Source organism: Chrysemys picta, chromosome 3 (genome assembly GCF_011386835.1).
Source record: "Chrysemys picta bellii isolate R12L10 chromosome 3, ASM1138683v2, whole genome shotgun sequence".
Classification (NCBI taxonomy): domain Eukaryota; kingdom Metazoa; phylum Chordata; order Testudines; family Emydidae; genus Chrysemys; species Chrysemys picta.
This window is the reverse complement of record NC_088793.1, coordinates 97,594,306-97,614,357: the sequence shown is the minus strand read 5'-3', so window position 1 is coordinate 97,614,357 and position 20,052 is coordinate 97,594,306. Positions and strand designations below refer to the sequence as shown.

At 47.6% G+C, this 20,052-nt stretch overlaps 1 protein-coding gene across 1 annotated transcript in view; it reads right to left on the bottom strand.

Moving 5' to 3' along the window:
- The window catches only part of RSPO3 (R-spondin 3), a 92,648-nt gene that overhangs the window by 30,760 nt on the left and 41,836 nt on the right, over positions 1–20,052 (bottom strand). Inside the window, exons 2-4 of the mRNA XM_005280213.5 lie at positions 18,989–19,180; positions 17,247–17,393; positions 12,911–13,108 (exon numbers count right to left, since the gene is read on the bottom strand). Of these exons, the coding sequence (XP_005280270.1) occupies positions 12,911–13,108; positions 17,247–17,393; positions 18,989–19,180 (537 nt within the window). The remainder of the gene's footprint in view (positions 1–12,910; positions 13,109–17,246; positions 17,394–18,988; positions 19,181–20,052) is intronic.

Genomic DNA, 20,052 nt, shown 5'->3' with positions numbered 1-20,052 from the left:
AGCGATGTGGGGAGGGTGGCTAGAGTGCAGTCAGCATTTCAACATGCAAACACTAGCAGCTTTCTCTGAATTGTTCCCTTCACAGGAGCAGCTGACCACATACTTCATGTTTTTAAGTTTCAAAATGGTTTATGTCCTCGTTAACCAAGTATCAAGGTTGTTTACTCACAGTGAGTCCAGCACAATTTAGAGCATGTTCCAGAAGAGCTAAGGGCAGCCGAGTGACCCCGGCAACTGCTCTCTGTCCTGCCAGAACAGGGAAGAAAGGAAGAAGGCAAAGGAGAGGAGTTGGAAGAGGTGAGTGTCTCCAAAAGAGGCACAGAGGCAGCGGCCAGCCAGGCAGCCTCCTAGTCTAAGGTCCTTTTGAAAATCCTAGTGTTGTATAGTCACCCTTTGGCCACAGACATTTTCAGCTTGCCTAGGTGCATAGCATGTGTTACCTTGTGCATACAAAATAACTCAGCTGCACGTGCAAAGGGTCTTTGATAGTGTGGGCCTTTGTGTGTAATATAGTTGCCCAACCCTGGCCTGTGTCTCCTTTCCTCTTGGAGTTATTAGGCATAATAATGTGGAATTAATGCTCACATAAGAAAATAAGGGATAGCATAAAGGTCTAGTTGTTATAAGAAATAGTTTTAATCTTTATTGGGCTCTTAGGGTTAGATTTTTAGGTGCATAAAGATGCAGATAGCACCTAGTTGCAATTTTTAAAATCCTACTAGGCATCTATCTGCATCTTTGGGTGCCTAAATGCCTTTAAAAACCTGGGGCTGAATGATGAAAAGGAGCTAGGTGTTGTGACATAGCGCCTAACTTTTAAGCACCTGGAAAATCACAGGAACTACACTGCAATCCATAAAGCTTGAGTTTACTACCTAGGATCCATATACTTAGGGCCACCCAGAGGACTCAGGGAGCCTGGGGCAAAGCGGGGGAGCTGCGGTGCTTGTACTCACCCGGCGGCAGTCCGGGTCTTCGGTGGCATTTCGGCAGCGGGGGCCCTTCAGTCGCTCCGCGTCTTCAGCAGCACTGAAGGACCCCCTGCCGCCAAAATGCTGCCAAAGACCCGGGCCGCTGCTGGGCTGGGCCCCCCGCGGGGCCGCCGAAGACCCAGGCCGCCGCCAGCCCAGGGCTCGCGGGGCCCCTGTGGGGCCCGGGGAAAATTGCCCCACTTGCCCCCCCTTTGGGCGGCCCTGCATATACTATGAGACTGTGATTCTCAGACACCAGCATGTTAGGCAAGAAGCTGCCTAAGCTAGCCAATGGGAGATACCAACAAGCAGACTGTATACTAAGGTCCTCCCCTCTCTTGGAGATGGGCAACTAACTTCAGACTACAGGCTGGTGCCTATCTGTTCATAGCAATTCACAGGTTCATGATGGTAGGCACCTTATAACTTTTAGAGCAGTTGCATAGGATGTTGGGCACTCAGGTTCAGTTACCACTCAGACAGAGGGGGAGAAAGGATTTGAACAGGAGTCTCTTACCTTGCAGGTGTGGGCTCTAACTACTGAGCTATGGGATATTCTGCTACAGGGCTTCCTTAATCTCTCTTGCTAAAGCTGTTCTACTGTGGCTAAATGATAAAACAAAACAACAATTAGAGCAGAAGACCCACCAGGCTACCAAGTCATTCTCTCTTTTGCTTGCTCTCTTTCTCTGGCCCAATGATTATTTAAGTATTTAAGCCCTAGTGGAACAGTTTCAACAGGACAGATGTCAGAAAATCCCATAGGTCAGTGGCGGGAGACCTGAGTTCAAATCCTTTCTCCCTCTTTGCCTAAGCGGAGGAATTGAACATGGATTTCCTACTTCCCAGGCAACTCCTGTAACCAGTGGGCTAAAACTTATAAGGCATGCTGTTGCTCCTCCTCCTCCAGCTGAATTCTGAATGGAACCTGATCCTATAGGCAGCTGCTGGGTTGGGCCATGTATGTGTCTTAAATGTCTGAATGCCCGTCTTCCTGAATTGCTCTGGGCCTGAGGTGGGACATAGGTGTCCAGTTGCTTTGGGTATGTCTACACTGCAATAAAAGACCCCTGGATGGCCCGTGTCAGCTGATTTCGGCTTGCGGGGACCAAGCTACAGGGCTATACAATTGCAATATAGACGTTCGGGCTAGGGTGACCACCCATCCCGAAATGAGTGGGACAGTCCCAAAATGCAGACTTTAAGTCCTGGTCTAGGCTGAATGACTCTGGAACAACATTTGTCCCTGATTCTCTGCGGCACCACTCTGGACCTGTCTGAGGCTCAACGGTGGCGCCAGCCTCTTCCCGGTGGAAGGGGCTGGTTGAGGTGGGCCTTAGCCCTCCCCCTTGCCATGAGGCCCAGCGCCCTAGCCCTTCTCTTCCTCTGAGGCCCAGTCCCTGCCTCTGCTCTTCTCCCAAGTCCCCAGCCCCCTGCTTCTCCTCCTTCCCTGAGGCCCCACCCCTGGCTCTTCCTCTTCCCCCTGAGGCCCTGCCCCCTGGCCAGGCCACAAGCTGCAGCCAGGCTGTAATAAGAGCTGCCCAGGGAGCCTGGACTGCTGTGGGGAGCCCTGGCCACGCCACTTGCCCTGGGTGGTGCACCACAAGGGGCAGGACATGGGTCGGGGGCTGCTCTTGAGCACCCTGGCCACTGTCCAGGGCAGGTGAAGGTTCCCCACAGCAGCCCAGGCTCCCTCGTCAGCTCTCACCATGGCCCGGCTCTGGCTTCTGGCATGGCCAGGGGGTGGGTCCTCAGGGGGAAGAGGTGGAGCAGCGGGTGGGGCCTCAGGAGAGGAGGAGGGGCAGGCGGCAGGGCCACAGAGTGAGTGGGGCTCCTGCATGTGTCCTGTTTTTGCCTTTTGAAAAGGTGGTCACCTTCCAATTTTGGCTGGAGCCTGGGCTCTGGGACCTCATGAGTGGGGAAGGTCTTGGGCCAGCCATGGGTGTTTTATTTCAATGCAGACACCCTTAGAGTGAAGCAGCAGTGTGCATACCCAGAGGCAGAAATTTAGGCATGGAGGGAACTTTTACCCTGAAAATTTTGACCGTTTGGGCACCTACCAGGGTTAGGCAAGAGTTCTGTGCATCTAAGTGGAGCCAAAATGGGGACTAAACCCCCTAAATTACGATTTAGGCACTTAACTCCTTCTGAGCATTCAGCCCCTGGCTTTAAGGGTCAGATTCCTTACTACACCTTTCAGGTTTGGCAGGTCACAGGTGATTTTGTGCTAACTTTGCACCTCTGAGAGTCTGGTCCAGGGGCTAGTGCAGCTCTGGTTGTAGGCTACAGCAGCGCGAGCCACTGCTCTAGCTTACACCAGCTCCACTCAGCGATCTGTAGGCTGCTCTGCAGTCTAGAATAGCCAGAACACAGAGTACTCAGGCCAGTTCCTTCCCTGCCTAACTTTGTATGCGCCTGGGGCTGTGAGTGGGGGTGACATAATGCAGTCTACACTAGCTCTCTGCTTGAGAAAACTGCAGGAGGCCATTTAAACTGGTTTTGCAATCCCTGAGCTGCTGTAAAAGGGACACAGAACTGGACCCTTAGTCTCAGCAATGCTACTAATGAAGGATAGAAATGTGTTAAAGTTAAAGAGTCAAAACCCCAGCCAGGAAAGGAAACAAAGGGCTCTCTTGGCAGAAACAAACAGAAAATAAACAATCAGACTCTTCACAGGACAGATTCCTCAATTATAGTAGCTTGGACTCGCAAGAGGCCAAAGCTATGACCCAGTGGCATATACACAATGTAAACACAAGGACGCAGTAATTAGCTTCACGTTAATTTTGAAGCTTCAGAAGCCTGGTGACTAATCATGTAGCAAGGTCATTAACCATAGCCACACTGGTTTCTTTCACACAGAATGTGCTCCTTTACTGTCGCACCAGAGAAATGTATTACTGTGATGTCTCAGCTTTGAGCATTTTGGTCCTTGTTTTAAATGCCACTAGCCTATATATGTTTGGGGGACAGTGGAAGGGGTTTAACATTATCTTCGATTGGACTATCACACCTTCCCATGTACCTTTAGGTAAAACTTTGTAAGTAAAAAAGTAACCTTGCTGAGCAGTCAGTACCAAACATGGTCAGAGTTCCTGGACTGTTCTTTTTTAAGATGAGGAGCAGTTATTTGAGAATTATGGGCCTGACCCAGAACTCACTAACATCAATGAAAAGCCTCCCATTGACTTTAATAGACTTTGGATCAGGCCTTTCATTTTTAACGTGTGGAATGGACAGGGACAGCCAACCTATTTAATTTCCCATTCCTCATGGGTAAGGCTACGTTTTAGTCAGGAGTATTTTTAGTAAAAGTCATGGACAGGTCATGGGCAATAAACAAAAATTCATGGCCCATGACCTGTCCATGACTTATACTAAAAATGCCTGTGATTAAATCATGGGGGACGGTTGCCAGAGGGACGGGGGGGGAGGGGGCTGCTGCTGAAGGGGGGCGCCCAGGGCCAGCAGCACCAGCTGCCCAGGCCGTGGACTGCGGCTGCTCCAGCCGGCTGCCCGGGGACCACTGCCAGGGCCGCCAGAGCAGTGGCTAGTGTGTCTATCCCCAGGGCCACTCCAGCAGCGGCTGGTGTGACTGTTCCGGGGGCCACCTGAGCAGCTGGCACTCGAGCCAGCTGCTTGGGCGGCCCTGGAGTCAACCACACTGGTCCCTGCAGAAGTCACGGCAGTCACGGAAAGTCACAGAATCTGTGACTTCCACAACCTCCGTGACAGACCTGGAGCCCTACTCATGGGTTGCTTCCACTTTGGACTAAGCAGGTGTTCCTCCACTGTAGGATGTCCATTACAATAACAAATACAATAGCACTAATACATAATACTGTTTTGTCAAGACTTAAGGAGAACAGAATCTACTATTTTGTTCCCTCTCCTGTCAATTTTCATTGGGCTGCCTGTGACTCTCCTGAAAGAAGCTACAGTATTGCCAGGGAGGCCAGCCTCACAGTTTAGGCAACACTGGCCTAGATACTAGCAGTAGGGTTCATTACTAGCCAGGTGCTCTTGCTAAGCCTACAGAAAGACCCAGCCAGAAATTCCAAAATACACATTTTATAGATCTAACTTCTCAAACAGCAAACCTCCCCTTAAAACGTATTGCATGTTTCTTTATTTTGCATTAATAAGAAAGAAGATTATGTGTAATCAGTGCAACTTAGGATATTCTGTTAACATTAAGGGACAAAATTTCAACATCCTGTTCCGCAAGTGAGGCCCTCACAATGCACACTCAATCATTATGCAGGCCCAACACTGCATTTGTAAGTGCAAACTGACACTGATAGGATCAAACGACTGGGGGGACTCCTGTTGACCTTAATGGATTTTGCATCGGGCCCCTCATCAGTGCTCCCTTTGGTTACTAAACAATAAGGATGAATTCCTAGCCCCAATGATGTCAGAGAGTTTGCATTAACTCAAAGAGAGCTATATTTTCAATACACAATATAATTCTTTTTTATTTCCTGTTTTGTTTATCTTTTGTTACAAACTTCATGTGATTTTTCTGTCAGTTCTGCTTGGAACAGTTTAATTGAATGCTAATGAAAGCCAGGCTTATAAACAAAAGAAAGTGATCAGAGATCAGCTACACAACTTTTTCTTCGAGAGAAATACTAAATGAGCAGCTTACTTTACTTAGCAGCCCTTTGTGTTCCATTGATGTGTGTGACTCTGTGGCGTGTGAGTGAGTGTAAGGAAGGGGAATTTATCACGTAATATTTTAAGCCTGTTGGTATTATGTTACATTGTCTTCAGCTAAAGTAACAGCTACTCTAACCTTGATGAATGGCTTTGGGAATTTTAGCTGAGTAGTGTTTTTGGAAATCTAATGAAAGCCTGATAGGACTCCAACTATATCTATGAGAGCCAACTGCATATTTATCAGATCCGGTCTGGAAATATGTTGGACACACACACACATACTAATTAGGGATGGATGAACTAGTTTAATAAAACAACAGAACTGTCCTGAATCTTGGCCTTCCTGGCTAGTCAAACCAAACTTGAACCTTTAGATTCAGATATACGAAATGGAGAATAGGAACATTTTCCATCTATCTAGCTCCATCAACTTATTTCAATATAATCCCGTCTTCATTAAAACTGCTTCTGTCCAAATCCTTCTCTTCCCCCCCCCCCCCCCCACGTATTCCTTTATCTCTTCCATTCTTCACCTAGAGATCACTCCCTGCCCAAAGAGATTGCTTCCTCTCCACTTCTGGGGTGCATTGAAGAATCACAAAGCTCCCACTTTCTTTTCCGTAGCAAAGTGTTACCTATCAACCCCCCTGGGCTAACCTGCTTCCAGGGAGCGCTCTCTCTTCTGCCTGTTCAAAAGCAATTCTCAGCACAGTCGTACCATGCTTCCAGGCTGCCCTGAGTTGACGGTCACTAAACTCCAGTTAGAAATAATTGAACCCATCTGTCTGTGTGTGTCTGCTGTTGTCTATTAGTTTATACTTAGATTGTAAGCATGTTGGAGCAAGGCCTGTCCTTTTTTTTCCTGTGTTTTTACAGAACCGAGCACAACGGTTCCTGGTCCATGACTGGGGCTCCTAGCCACTACAGTAATACAAATAAATAATAATAATTAATACATTAATTAATGTTCCTCAACAAATACATGTATTTGATACATTTAGCCTGCATATTTTCTTGCATAATAAACAACTGTTTCCCATGATATATTCCTTCTTCATAATTATTAGACCATTTTTGGTGACTATTTTAATCTTGGCAGATTGATGATTAAATGGTCTTTGATAGCATTCAATACTAGCGAGGCCAAGTGTATTGTTTAGTTGTGATTGGTCAGATAAATCACACGGTATAGTTTTTCCACATTTGGATGAGCCGTTCTGGCAGAAATACTCATGTATGAAAACTTAAAATTCATTTTCCACAAATATTTGTGCATGCAACTTTGACGTTTGGTTTCCTGCCAGTAAAAGCCAATCTCATGTACCTTTGCAGAAAGCAACCACTAAAAGGTCACGAGTATGGCCAAAAGCACATTTATGAAAAAACTGTAAGCAAATCTTTCTGGATAATATGCAGTATTTGCTCAGTTCTACCCATGGTGCTTTTTCCATTGTGTCCCATAATGCATTTTGCACCTCTGGAAATCACAGCAGTACTTGGTATCATTGTCTGTCTCATGACAGTGATCACAGCGAACTAGTGCACCAGTTGACTCTTATGCAGTGGGATTTTCATTCAAAGGTCAAAATCAAAGAAGGATCTCAACATGGACAGGGAAAAGAAGCATCTCATTAAACTGGAGGGTGCTTGTGTCTTGGAGAATGGATTACAAGACAGAAAACATAGATGAGGGAGAGAAAGGAAAGGGATCAGTTGGGAAGTAGGATCAGTTGCTGGGCAAAGGATCAAGTATATTGCAGATTGGATGAATTTGGGCATCATGGCTTGGAACGGGTAGAAAATACCAAAATAAACCCTCAGAAGGTTTGGGTTAGGATGGAAGTGTTAGAGTATCCTACTTGGGACACACATAGGAATTGCCATGTTGGATTAGACAGTGGTCCATCTAGGCTAATGTGGGCAGCTGTAGCCTGCTAAATCAAGACTGGAAGAACTATTTATGGTTTGAGTCACCTAATTATCCCAGTTTGCTTGCATTCTGCCTCAGAACCTAGCACCTTCTCCCATGAAGACCTCTCATTCTACTTCAATGAGGAGAAAGCAGAAGCAGAATTACAACCCATCTTGACAGACCAAAGGACACAATAGCCAAATGAAACAAAAGAATCTTTCCATGTGCTTTATCTGAATCTGCCTACTCACCACAGGCAAATGTCTATGAGAGATACCAGCAATTTAGCTGACTAACACCCTGTCTCTAATCTCACCTTCCTGAGCCAAGTCACAGAGACAATTGTGGCAAACAAACTCATCATCACTTGTCCTTTGCCAATGCTCTAAATCCCTAACAGTTAGAATACAGACTTAGATTCAGCATGGAAACAGCACTTGCTGAACTAGCTAATGATCTGCTTATGACCATGGAGGAATGACCAACATCAGTGCTGATACTACTAGGGTTACCATATTTCAACACTGAAAAAAGAGGACACTCCACGGGGGCCCTGGCCCTGCCCCAACCCTGCCCCTTCCCCGCCCCCATTCCAACCCCTTCCACAAAGTCCTTGCCCCCTCCTCTGAGCACCCCGCATTCCCCCTCCTCCCTCCCGCTCTGATCTTGGTTAGGGGTTGCTAAGTGCTTCCCTGCTCCACACTCGCCCTGCAGCCTCTGCACCCCCCCTTACCCTGCAGCCTCTGTGACCCCTGCTCCCCACTCACCCTGCAGCCCCTGCAGCCCCCGCCCCTGCAGCCTCTGTGACCCCTGCTCCCCACTCACCCTGCAGCCCCTGCACCCCCCGCCCATGCAGCCTCTGTGACCCCTGCTCCCCACTCGCCCTGCAGCCCCTGCACCCCCCCGCCCCTGCAGCCTCTGTGACCCCTGCTCCCCACTCACCCTGCAGCCCCTGCACCCCCCCGCCCCTGCAGCCTCTGTGACCCCTGCTCCCCACTCGCCCTGCAGCCCCTGCACCCCCCCGCCTCTGCAGCCTCTGCGCCCCCTGCCTGCCCTGCCCCTGCAGCCTCTATAACCCCACATGCCCTGCTCCTCCTTGCCCTGCAGCCTCTGCACCCCCCAGCCTGCCCTGCTCTCCCGCTCCCCCGGCAGCCTCTGCCTGGCAGGGGCTTCGGACACTCAGTGGCGACCAGGGCGGTGCAGATCCCTGCAGCCCCGGCACACGCTGCACTCCCCGCCCCATGCCGCAGCCGAGCACGTTCCCCGGCCTGTCTGTCCCTGCTGGAAACAGCTCCCGCGGCGCCGGGTTCCGAGCTGCATGGGGCGACGGGGCCGCAGAAAGGTCCCCCAATGGTCGGGAGTCCCCACCCACGAGGGAAGCCTGAGCCGCTGGCTGGACCCGGCCTCCCCGTGGTCCTGTGGGCTCGGCTGGGGTGCGCGGTCCCTCCGGCCTGCGGGGGCAACAGCGGCCCCTCCACCGCCTTCTGCGGCTGCGCGCCCCTCCCTCCTGAGCTCGCTACAATGTAGCCGGGGCGGCTGGGCTGCGCTGCAGACCCGGCGGGTCGTGCTGGGGCCGGGCGGACCCTGGCTTATGCCTCCCTATTTTCCCGGACATGTCTGGCCTTTTGGAAATTCCCCCCGGATGGGGATTTGAGGACCAAAAAGCTGGACATGTCCGGGGAAATCCAGACGTATGGTAACCCTAGATACTACTAGATCTATCAGTGGCCTTTAATATAATAGATGTAACAACATATGCATTGCAAAATAGCTTTCTGTGTTACTTAAGTGTGGTTTTCATTTTTTCTTAACAGTGAACCCAGTTTTGCTTGTTTTCTCTTTGCTTTTCTAGAACTTTCTTTCCCCCCCTGCTTCCTACTGTGTAGCTCACTGAATGAATTTAGCCTGTGGAGCTCTTCTATATTTGAGGTGTCACTCAAGAAGGAACAAAACTTTCTTTTTGTGGAAGAAGGGGAGGTCAGAGTGAGGAGGCAGAAGTGGCCTGGAGATTAAGGTGAAAAGCTTCATTTCCCTTTTTCCAGTAGAAAAGTAAGTATAGACTTTTAGCCTTACGTCTCAGTTTCCTGGCTTGTGTCACCATAATCCAGTCCTTAATGTTATTTTAACCTAGTTGGCTTTTTGTGTGAATTTCCTTGGTTTTATTAAAGATTTTCTTTAAAAAATAATCCATATCCTTTATGGCGGTGTATAAAAGCAGAGATGACAGAGAATCATGGCTACTGTTACAGGGGTTAGGTGTAGCTGTGGATTTAAAAACTTTTAAAAGAGCAAAGGGCTCCATTTTGCCTTCAGACATACACACACACACAAATCCCACTGGGAAAGGTGCTGTTGTAATTTATACTTCATCCAACCACACTAGTTTCAAAGGGGTTGAGCACTGGGTGTAAAACAGGGCAGACTATGGTCCATTACTTGCTCAAAAGAAACAACCTTATGCACTTTGCAAAAATAGATTTATTACCTCAAAGGACTTTTTGTGGCATACAATATTTTGCAAATATGGTTTGGCACAAGTCCCATCAAGCACAAAGTAAGAATTGACAGTAAAATACGTGAGGAGTTTCTTTTAAAGTACTTACTACACATGAACAGCAGACATTTTTCAAAGTGAAATGTCTTGACCAATATGGAGATGCTGCCAAAATACCATATGCATGCACAACATCATCATCACCCAGAGAAAAATGTTATTTACAGTTCCAGCATTAATGTTCAGTCTTGTGTTGTTTGCTCAAGCTTTGGCAGCAAAAAACAAAACAAAACAATTCCCCTGCCCCTCCTCGCAAAACCCCCCCCAAACCAAAAAACTGGTTATGACCCTTTGTTACTGAGGGTTAGCTAGATTGTCTCTCAAGCTGTGCAACTGCGTAGCAGCATCCAGAGGAAGTAAGAACCTATTTATGTCTCTGGATGCAAGTCAACTGCATGCTGTGGAACAGCTGTGGAGTGGAGGCGGGTCCAAGGGCTGAGCACCTCTCTTGGAGCTAGCGTCAGCACTGCTGCGAGAGGAGCAGGATCATCCCGCCCGAGCCAGCAGGGCTGCATGTAGAATTCACACCGGGCTTTCAGACGCACCCGCCGGTTGGCAGGGGCTGCTTTGCTCTGGCTGCTCCTGTGCTTTCCTCTGCTGCTGATTTTCACGGTTCCAGGCGGTCCACGAGTCATGGCCGGGGCCGCTGGCCCCGCTAATCAACTTCACACTGCGGAACAGCTGTGGAGTGGGGGCAGGTCCTGGTGCTGAGCGTGGAGTTGATCAGCAGGGCCGGTGGCCCCGGCCATGACTCGCGCACCGCCTGGAGCTATGAAAATCAGCAGCAGAGGGAAAGCACAGGAGGAGCCATTCAGCGTGTCTGAAAACACAATGTGAATTCTGCATGCAGCCCTGCTGGCTCGGGTGGGACGATCCTGCTCCTCTTGCAGCAGTGCAGACGCTAGCTCCAAGAGAGGCACTCAGCCCCAGGACCCGCCCCCACTCCACAGGTGTTCCGCGGTGTGCAGTTGATTCGCGGATCCCCTGGAGTGCCCTCGTGGACCCCGGGAGTGCGCGGACCCCAGTTTCCGAATTGCTGGTATATAGGAATAAATGAATGCTGTGCTCTTGCTGTTTGCTATCCCCGGAGAATATGGGTAGGGTGTGGATGGGGAATGGATGGAGCCTTCGCTCCACCGCCTTCAGTACACTGCCCAGCAAAGCTAAGCTAGTATGGGGTGGGGGAAAGTACGATCTGCTGCTCCCATAGGCCAGCCCTGACCGCTACCTCCCACAGTAAGGAGGATGCAGGAAGGGAATTGTAGACCCCTGCGTCATCATTCCTTCCCTGTCATGCTCCTGCCTGGGGCAGGAACACCCCATCCTTTATTGTTGCCTGTGGCCTTATGAAACAATCCAGCCCTAAAAATATTAATAGTAGCAAAAAGTTTGTCCATTTCTATGAGTAACTTGCAACAAACCATTGGTAACTGATAACAACCTACACAGGATTCTGGGAATGTCACTCTGTGTGTCACTCTGAAGCCTAGAATGTCTGTAGAGTTAATGTGAAGTGATGAAAGCAGCTACAAGCATGGTTGAGAGCTCTCTTTGTTCAGAGTATCACCAGGTTGATTCGTCACTGGATATCACATCTATTACCATCCAATTTTTAAGCTCTCAGCCATTTTGATTTTACGAATTACACCCATGAGGTGTACAGCTCCAGTAAGCATGTGTCTAGGTCATACCAAGAGTCCTAGAGCATTGTGATAGCAGAGGTAATTCAGCCTATCACTACCCTTACTCTACATCTAATTTGCATGCAACAAGTTCATTGGTTATATGAGGGAAACTGCCCAGTTGGTGGTATCCATATGACCAACTGGCACCTGCACAACTCACTGCAAATCTCACAGCACACACGATAACGGCTTCCCAGACACAAATCAACCACACAACTAGCGCACACAATCACCCCAAACATCACTCTGAAGCTTACAATGTCTGTTGAGTTAGTGTGAAGTGATGGAAACAGCTACAAGCCTGGTGAGGGCTCTTCTTGTTCAGAAAATCACCAGGTTCAATCTTCCATGGGCAGTCTGTTAATGTCCAATTTTTCATTTTGCAGCCATTTTGGGCTTTTTTACACACATGACTACAAATTATACCTGCGGGACAGCACAGGTTTTCAGCTACTAGTTAAATACTAATTAACTAATTTGAACCCAAAGCATGGTCCATCTTGTGTGTCCAGGCAGGGAGTGAGGGGTGTAAGGCCCTCTCTGACTCCCAGTGCTCTACCCATACCATGAGTAGCAGTGCAGAAGGGGGAGCAGTCTCCATGGGGCTGTGACCCTTTCTTCATGTTGTTGAGGAGTGGGCAGGAAGGAGCAGGAACTGGGAGGAGCGTGGGTTCCCATCCCCTCCCGTGTGACAGCCAGAATAGCTGTGGCAATGCATTGGGGGAAGAATGCTGTGCCAGGTATGGGGTTGGTGCAGTGCACTTCCCCACTGAATTCACAGCTTAGAGTACGGGGCTAACATTTTTGGCCTTAGCTTATTTAGCTGTATGAGTTTCCTTTAACTACGCACCCAGGTCTTGCACTAATGCCAATGGCAGTTCTGCCTGCAGAACCCGCTGAGAGGAGATACTTCTAGAGTTTGATCAGACAGAAGGCAGATTTTGAAAGGAGTCGGCGCAGTTTTTACTCTGTGTGAGGACACGATTCCACATCTCCTCACTCAGGCCAAACAAACACTAATGGCAGTGGGAGTTTTGGTGGCTTAAGAAATGCAGGCCCAGGAGTTCAGAAGTGAATTATTAAACAAACTCTATGTCAAGCTCATATGATGGTGATAACATGGTACCTTTTCCTTCCTTCTGACATCTCTTTCTTTGTACAATACATTTTCTGTTTTCACTTGTAGCTGGGCACGGATTGCCCTGTGCTGAAGGATGCTGTACAATTTCTCTGACCCTTGTTTCATTTCCTCTCTTGAAGCCACATGTTTTTCCTTTCTTTGTGCAGGAGCTCCATGGACTCCACTCACTAGCTTCACAATGCACTGTAACAAACATACGACATGCTGAGCCGGACCGGAAGATTTAGGAGCACACAATGCATACAGGATATACATTTTATTATGCATCAACCAAAATGTAAGAAAAATGAATTCATCTTCAAACTGAAAAGCAGGCTGGCCTTGAGCAAATAAATCTTCTTTCTAAGACCATTCTCAGATGAGAAACTGGGCCAAATAGTGCTCTCAATTTCCCCTGTCCAAATTGGGAGTAACTCTGTTTACCTAAATGGAGTTACTCTGGATCTACAAAGGTATAACTGAGAGGAGAATTTGGCCTCTCCAGAATGCACTCAACTGTAAAATAATGCTAATCAATTATGTACAAGTAGGATTATTTCACACTAGCTGCACTGTTTTTGCCAATTCCATTCAAGAATTATAGCAACAACAAAAAAAATATGGTTTCGGCAAAATGAGACATTGGGCCTGATTCTGATCTCACACTGCTTTTTACAGAAGCATAATTCCACAGACTTCAGTGGAATCAAACTTAGGGTTACCATCCATCTGTATTTCCCTGGACATGTCCGGCTTTTGCGTCTCTAAATAGCCGTCCGGGAGGAATTGGTAACAAGGTTAAAATGTCCGGGGAGTTTTTCTCCCTCGCCTCCCCCCCTCCCTTCCATGCAGAGTGCAGCTGCTGATTGGGTGGCTGGGCCGATTGACCCACTCCCATTGGCCTCCAGCAGCCAGAGCCCTCCCCTGCTCTCCCCTCCCTCTGTCTGCAGCCTGTTTAACACACAAACCAACCCACCGGGCAGCGTGTTTTGCAAACACGTGGAGCCAGAATGGTAAGGGGAGTCGGGGGGGGGGGGTCAGGGAGCGGGGGAGTGCTGGATGGGTCCCCGGCCTCCACCTGCCACACCCCCTCCTCACGTTCCCCCCCCGTGGGCCGTCTCTGCCTGCCTCTCCCTTGACTGCTTGTACTGCCAGAGCCAGCAGCAACTGCTGTCTGCCGACCCCCGGTCCTAGTGTCCCCCATCTACTAATGGGAAGACAGGCTGCCCTTACCCTGCCCTTCCACCCTAGCCCTGAGCCTCTCCAACACCCCAAACCCCTCAGCCCCAGCCCTCATCCCCCCACATCCTAATCCTCTGCTCCATCCCTGAGCCCCCTCCTGCATCATGAACCCCTCATCCTCAGACCCACAGCCCTCACCCTGCATCCCCTCCTATCCCCAAACTCCCGCCCAAACCCCTTCCCCCTTCCCACACACCCCTCCTGCCCTCAAACTTCCTCCCAAAGCCCGCACCCCCTCTCTTTGCACTGCCTCCCACCCCCAAACTCCATCCCAGAGCCTGCACCCCTCACCTCCTCCTGCACACCCACCCCCTGCCCCAGCCCGGAGCCTGCACCCAGCACCCAAACTCTATCCCAGAACCTGCACCCTGCACCCCTCCTGCACCCTATTCCCCAGCCCAGGACCTGCACCCCAGACCTCCTCCTCCCACCTAACCCCTCTCCCAGAGCCTTAGGCAGGTGTGGGGGGGGGTTCTGGGTGCCACCAACATTTCTACAACCCTGCCACCTATGCGAGTTGGATAAGAGTCGGGGCAGTCAGGGGACAGGTAGGGTCCTGGCAGGGGGGGGCAGTTAGGGTGGGGAGGTTCTCAGCAGGGGGCAGTCAGGGGACAAGAAGCGGGGGGGTTGGGGTTCTGAGGGGGGCAGTCAGGGGGTGGGAAGTGGGAGGGAGTGGATGGGGCAGGGCGAGGGCGGGGCTAGGGCAGGGCTTTCCCTCCCCCCCCCCCGAGTGTCCGCTTTTTTGATTGTGGAAGTATGGTAACCCTAATCAAACTTGATTCATACCCGGGTGAGAGGAGAATCAGGCCCATGCTGTTCACTCTCTTGGTATTGACAATGTAGTCAAGAGCCATGAAAGGGATGCTATTTGTAACACATACCAGGTAAAGGTGGGGAAAACTGGGAGAGACGTTGGGTTTGGAGGACTTCATTGGTAGGGTTTTGCTTTTACAAAGCCCAGACCAGGGACATTTGGATCCAGCTCCCTTATTGTTGTAAATTCTTTAGCAAAGAGTGCCTTCCTAGACTTGTACATCACCTAGTGCATTTTGTGTGCTTCTGTAATGCTTATGTAGATAATTCTCAATGTTTAGGAGTGTGCTTTTGAATAATTGTCCTAGTTTGGCCCATCTCCTAATTTTTCTTCTGCAGATTAAATGTAGCATATGTTTAATACCATATACATCCTCTATCTAGAACAGGGGTGGCTAATCTGTGGCTCCGGAGCCACATGCGGCTCTTCAGAAGTTAATGTGTGGCTCCTGGTATAGGTACCGACTCCGGGGCTGGAGCTACAGGTGCCAACTTTCCAATGTGCCAGGGGGTGCTCACTGCTCAACCCTTGACTCTTTTACAGGCCCTGTACCTCTTCCTGCCCCCTCCCCTGAGCCTGCCATGTCCTCACTCCTCCCCATCCCCACCCCCAAGCCTCCTGCACACCACGAAACAGCTGATCGGGAGGTGCGGAGAGGGAGGGAGAGGCACTGATTGGCAGGGCTGCCGGTGGGTTGGAGGCACTGGGAGCGAGGTGGGGAGCTGATGGGAGGCTGCTGACATATTACTGTGGCTCTTTGGCAATGTACATTGGTAAATTCTGGCTCCTTCTCAAGCTCAGGTTGGCCACCCCTGATCTAGAGGAATACACCCTGCAACAATATGAGGATGATGGATTTAATGGCCTAATAGATTTTTCCATCTCTGCAACTTATTTCCAAATTTTACAAACCCTAGAAGACAACTGATCTCAAGCAATCTCCACTTAATTGTTATGTGGCTCATTTTGCTTTTCATATTACATGTGAAGATCTCCTGTTAAAATAATAGGTCTTTACATGCACAGCAAAGGTCTGTTTTTTCTCTGCAGCTTTTAATGACTTTTCCTAGTCAAGACTGACTCATTGTTAAAGCAGCTAGGTCCTAGGCAGCTTGAAACACACACCAAAGAAGCAGAAATGATTCTTCAGGTTTCTTTGTTGTGATGAAAGTCCTTGCTTGGAAATCAAACTATGAAAACCATCACCACCACTTGAGGTAAATATATATTTGGGAAGAGAGCTGCAAAACTATTGTACATTATTTGTATTCCTTTCAAACCTGCTCAAGCTTTGCTTCCCTCTCAAAATATGCACACAATTTCCACTGGTACCGTGAGATTTATATCCACATTCATGGGGGTGAGCAGACTTCCACCAGTGCCAGGCAGTAGCACAGAGCTCTGTGGCTGCACAACATGGGGCAGCACAAGAAACATAAGGACTGTTCCCCTCTGTGCACTTTCTGAGTGATAGGATCAGTATTGCCTATTCCCATGAATTTATCTTGATTTGCAACAATATTTGAAGTTTTAATTAAAGCTCCTAGAGTCAAGTGATTACATCAGAATTTCAGCTTCCATTAGTTTTTAAGTGAGTTTCTACTCCTCACGGCTGTGGACAAAAGCTTAAAAAATGTGACCTGAAGGCACCTTAAAGGCTCATAAACCAGAAGACAAATAAAAAACCCAACATCTGTATAAAAATCTCATGATTGAGGGGGAGGTGAAGGGGGGCTGACTCATGATTTTTTAACATTTGAGGTTGTCAGTACTGCAAGACACCTCAATGGGTGGGGGAAGGAGCAATGGCTCTGCCCTCTACCCCCAAGCGCCAGTTAGTGGAGCTGGCCCGGTGTGGAAGAGGAAGCATGTTGCATTTCCTGAAGGGGTGTAGTACAACCGATATTCACCAGCATGCTGGAGATTTTGGGGAGGAATCCCTGAGGTAGAATTCCTGAGGTGTTCCATATCATCCCAAACATTGGCCTATGCTTAACTGGCACAAGAGAGTCCCTAATAATTGGAAGTTGCTCATCAGAGGGCAATGGATTGTTCTGAAGGGGCCAGAGGGCAGATTCAGGAAACACCTTGAGGTTATGGCACTGGAGAACACTTCTTGTGACTGAACGTTTCTTAAAAATAATTCAGATGCAGTGTTGGGTTTCCTGTTCCTAACTCTAAACCTATTCCTGCAAGTCCTCCCCTGCGCGGACTCCATGTGGTCAATATGAGTTCTACACTTGCAGGGCTTGCTGTATTGGGGCTTAGGCTGGAGACTCTACTTACCAATACTGGTGCACTCCATCGTGTGATTGTTGGGTTCCAGACCCTCAGGGCAGTTTTCAAGGCACTTTCCGTTGTGTAAGTAAAACCCACTTTTACACTTTGTGCAGAAATTTTTGGTGAAGCAGGTATCACAGTCAGCTTTACATTCTGTAATACAAAACAGGAAGAATTATATCCTGTGTCACTTTCACTCACCCCAGTTAGACACTAAGTCCCTGATTTGCATGTATGCCGAGGTTTAGGTTTACGCTTTATGCCACTCTGGCAATGTATAAGGGCCTTCCAGTGAGACTACATTTTATTCATATCCATGTGAAGTCCCCTTTACACTGCGGGAAATGAGAATGAGAATTTGGCCAGCAAGGCTGCATTCAAAACTGCCTTGCACTTTGGGTAGTCATTGAGCACTGTGCAAAGTGGGTGCACAATGCCACCAGATCAGCAGTGTAACGTATGACATTCACGTTCCATTCCCATTGCACGGGGTAAACGACTAGCTAAAGTGCAAGGCAGTGGAGAATCAGGTCCATCAAGTATATCGCTATTCATTCCAGAAGAATTAAAAATGTATTTCAGAATTTAGAATTATTATTTTTTCTTTTCATATTGATTGATTGATTGATTGATTTCTGCTCCATTACTTTTTGTTGCAGTCCCACAACATTTTCCATAATTACTATGTTTATATCATTCATACAGGACAGAAGCCAGCTACCAGACATGGATTTTTAACAATATGATAGAACTTGTATATATACTATTGTGCAAGTGATATACAAAGGACATGGTTACATTTACTATAGTGATACTGTTAGAGAAAAGTGCACAATCATTTGAAGTTGTTTAGTGGCTCGGAGGTTATATGAATATAGGATTATGCTCCAGCATCTACTCATCAAGAAGTAAGGAGAATTACTTAGCTATAATTCCTATGTTTTATTTAGTCATGTAGGTGACTAGTAAATAAAGTTGGTCAAAAAGGGTTTTTCTCCAGGTTTTCGTTTCAAATTTCAAAATGTCAAAATTTGTCAAAATTCAAAAAGTATTGATGGGTAGGAGGAAGGAAGAGATGCAAGTAAGGCATCTAACCCCACTGAAAGTCAATGACAGTTCGGCATTTCCCCACAGATGGACAGTTGACCAGACTATAGTAACACGCCCAAATTGCAAAAGCACCATTGTGGTTATGCGGTGCATAGTGTATTGTTACAGAGAGGTCATGCAAAGTAGCTCTGGAAACCTCACTGTGGAGCAGTACTCCTCAGTATCAATCTCTATCTCACGGGGAAACAGAGGTAAGGCTGGGGGATTGACAAGAGCATTGCCAGTGAGTTTATAAACAGCATGGATCTCATGGTCACAGGTTCCATTCTGTGCAGTTGCAGTGGCCCATGTCTGCTGCTACAGCCACTGAGCTGTAGCTGTGGGACTGGTGGACTATCCTGGTATCCTTTACCTTTGAATAAGGATGTAGGAGAGGAGTCCATCTCTAGTGCCTGGATAGGTCACCCATACAAAGATTTTTTTACTTAAGCTTTGCCCAGGTAATGTGAATGTCACTCTAAACTTCCACTCAGATGAATATTAATTGTACCAGCATAAAAAGGCTGAACAAACTAAAGAATCTATCTATCTAGCTAGTATTTAACTTCCTTGATTCACAGGGATACACAATATGAGGTTTAGTCTCATATCAGAAATAGAAAATATAGAGGTACAGCATTGTTTTCCCCAGCACTTACTTGTACACTTATTTATTTCTGGATACCGCGTTCCAAAGTATCCACTTGGACATGAAGAAAGACATACTCCGATCTGTTTCATGCCAATCCTCTCCAGAACAAAAAAGAGTCTGGGTTTGCATGACAAGCATCCATTGTAGTCGGAACATGTGGCACACCCTCCTTGGCAACCCTGGCTCACATTGGGATGCACTGAAAAGACAAGTTATTTTAAAAAGGAGAAAAGAAGAGATTAGACAAGCTAGTGGTATGATGATCCTTTTGTACTCTGAGTGCTGTGTTAAAATCTTATGTGACAGCCTTCAAGGGCTGGTTCATTTTTGCTTCCGTCTCTTATGACCTGACGTTTTGTTTCAATGATATTCTTAGTTGCCTTCATAAAACAGGAAGCTCAGATGATATGTTCATATCTTGCAAGAATAACTAACAGTAAATTACATCTGAAATTGATTTTGTGGTACAGCAGCAACTTGGGGAATAATCAGGATTTTCCCTCAGTAGCAATGGCTTTACTGACCATGCTTGTGTAGGCCTTGTATGTGTTTGGACAGCAGAGCAAAAATAAATAGTTTTTGTGTGTTAACTTACTTGTGCTTTTTATTTCATTATTAGATGATAAAAAAACCCAACAATACTCTAGTCTATAATTTCCTTTATTGTTTAAGTATCTTTTTTAATTGAATTCTGCTGTGTGGGAATGTGGCGGTGTTAGATCTGATGCAAAATTGCCTTGATAAGCAAACACAAAGAACCATCCTGCTCACTTTCATTTTTACACTGGAATGTTCACTCTGGCATGTTTAATTTCTAGCAATTACAACCTGATGTTTGGATTTAACTGTGACATTTAGACTACTCGCATCCCAGCATGGAACAGAGGTAGGAGTTCTACTCCACTTTCAATTGCATCATTCTATTTCTTCAGGAAAAAGAGAGAAAAACTGTATTGCCTCTCAATATAGAGACATACACGTGTTTACTCTGCTTAAAAATATTTGGTTCTTGTAGTACTTACATGCACCAGTTGTTTTTAAAGTAGACAATAGAAAGATATTGTAACATAC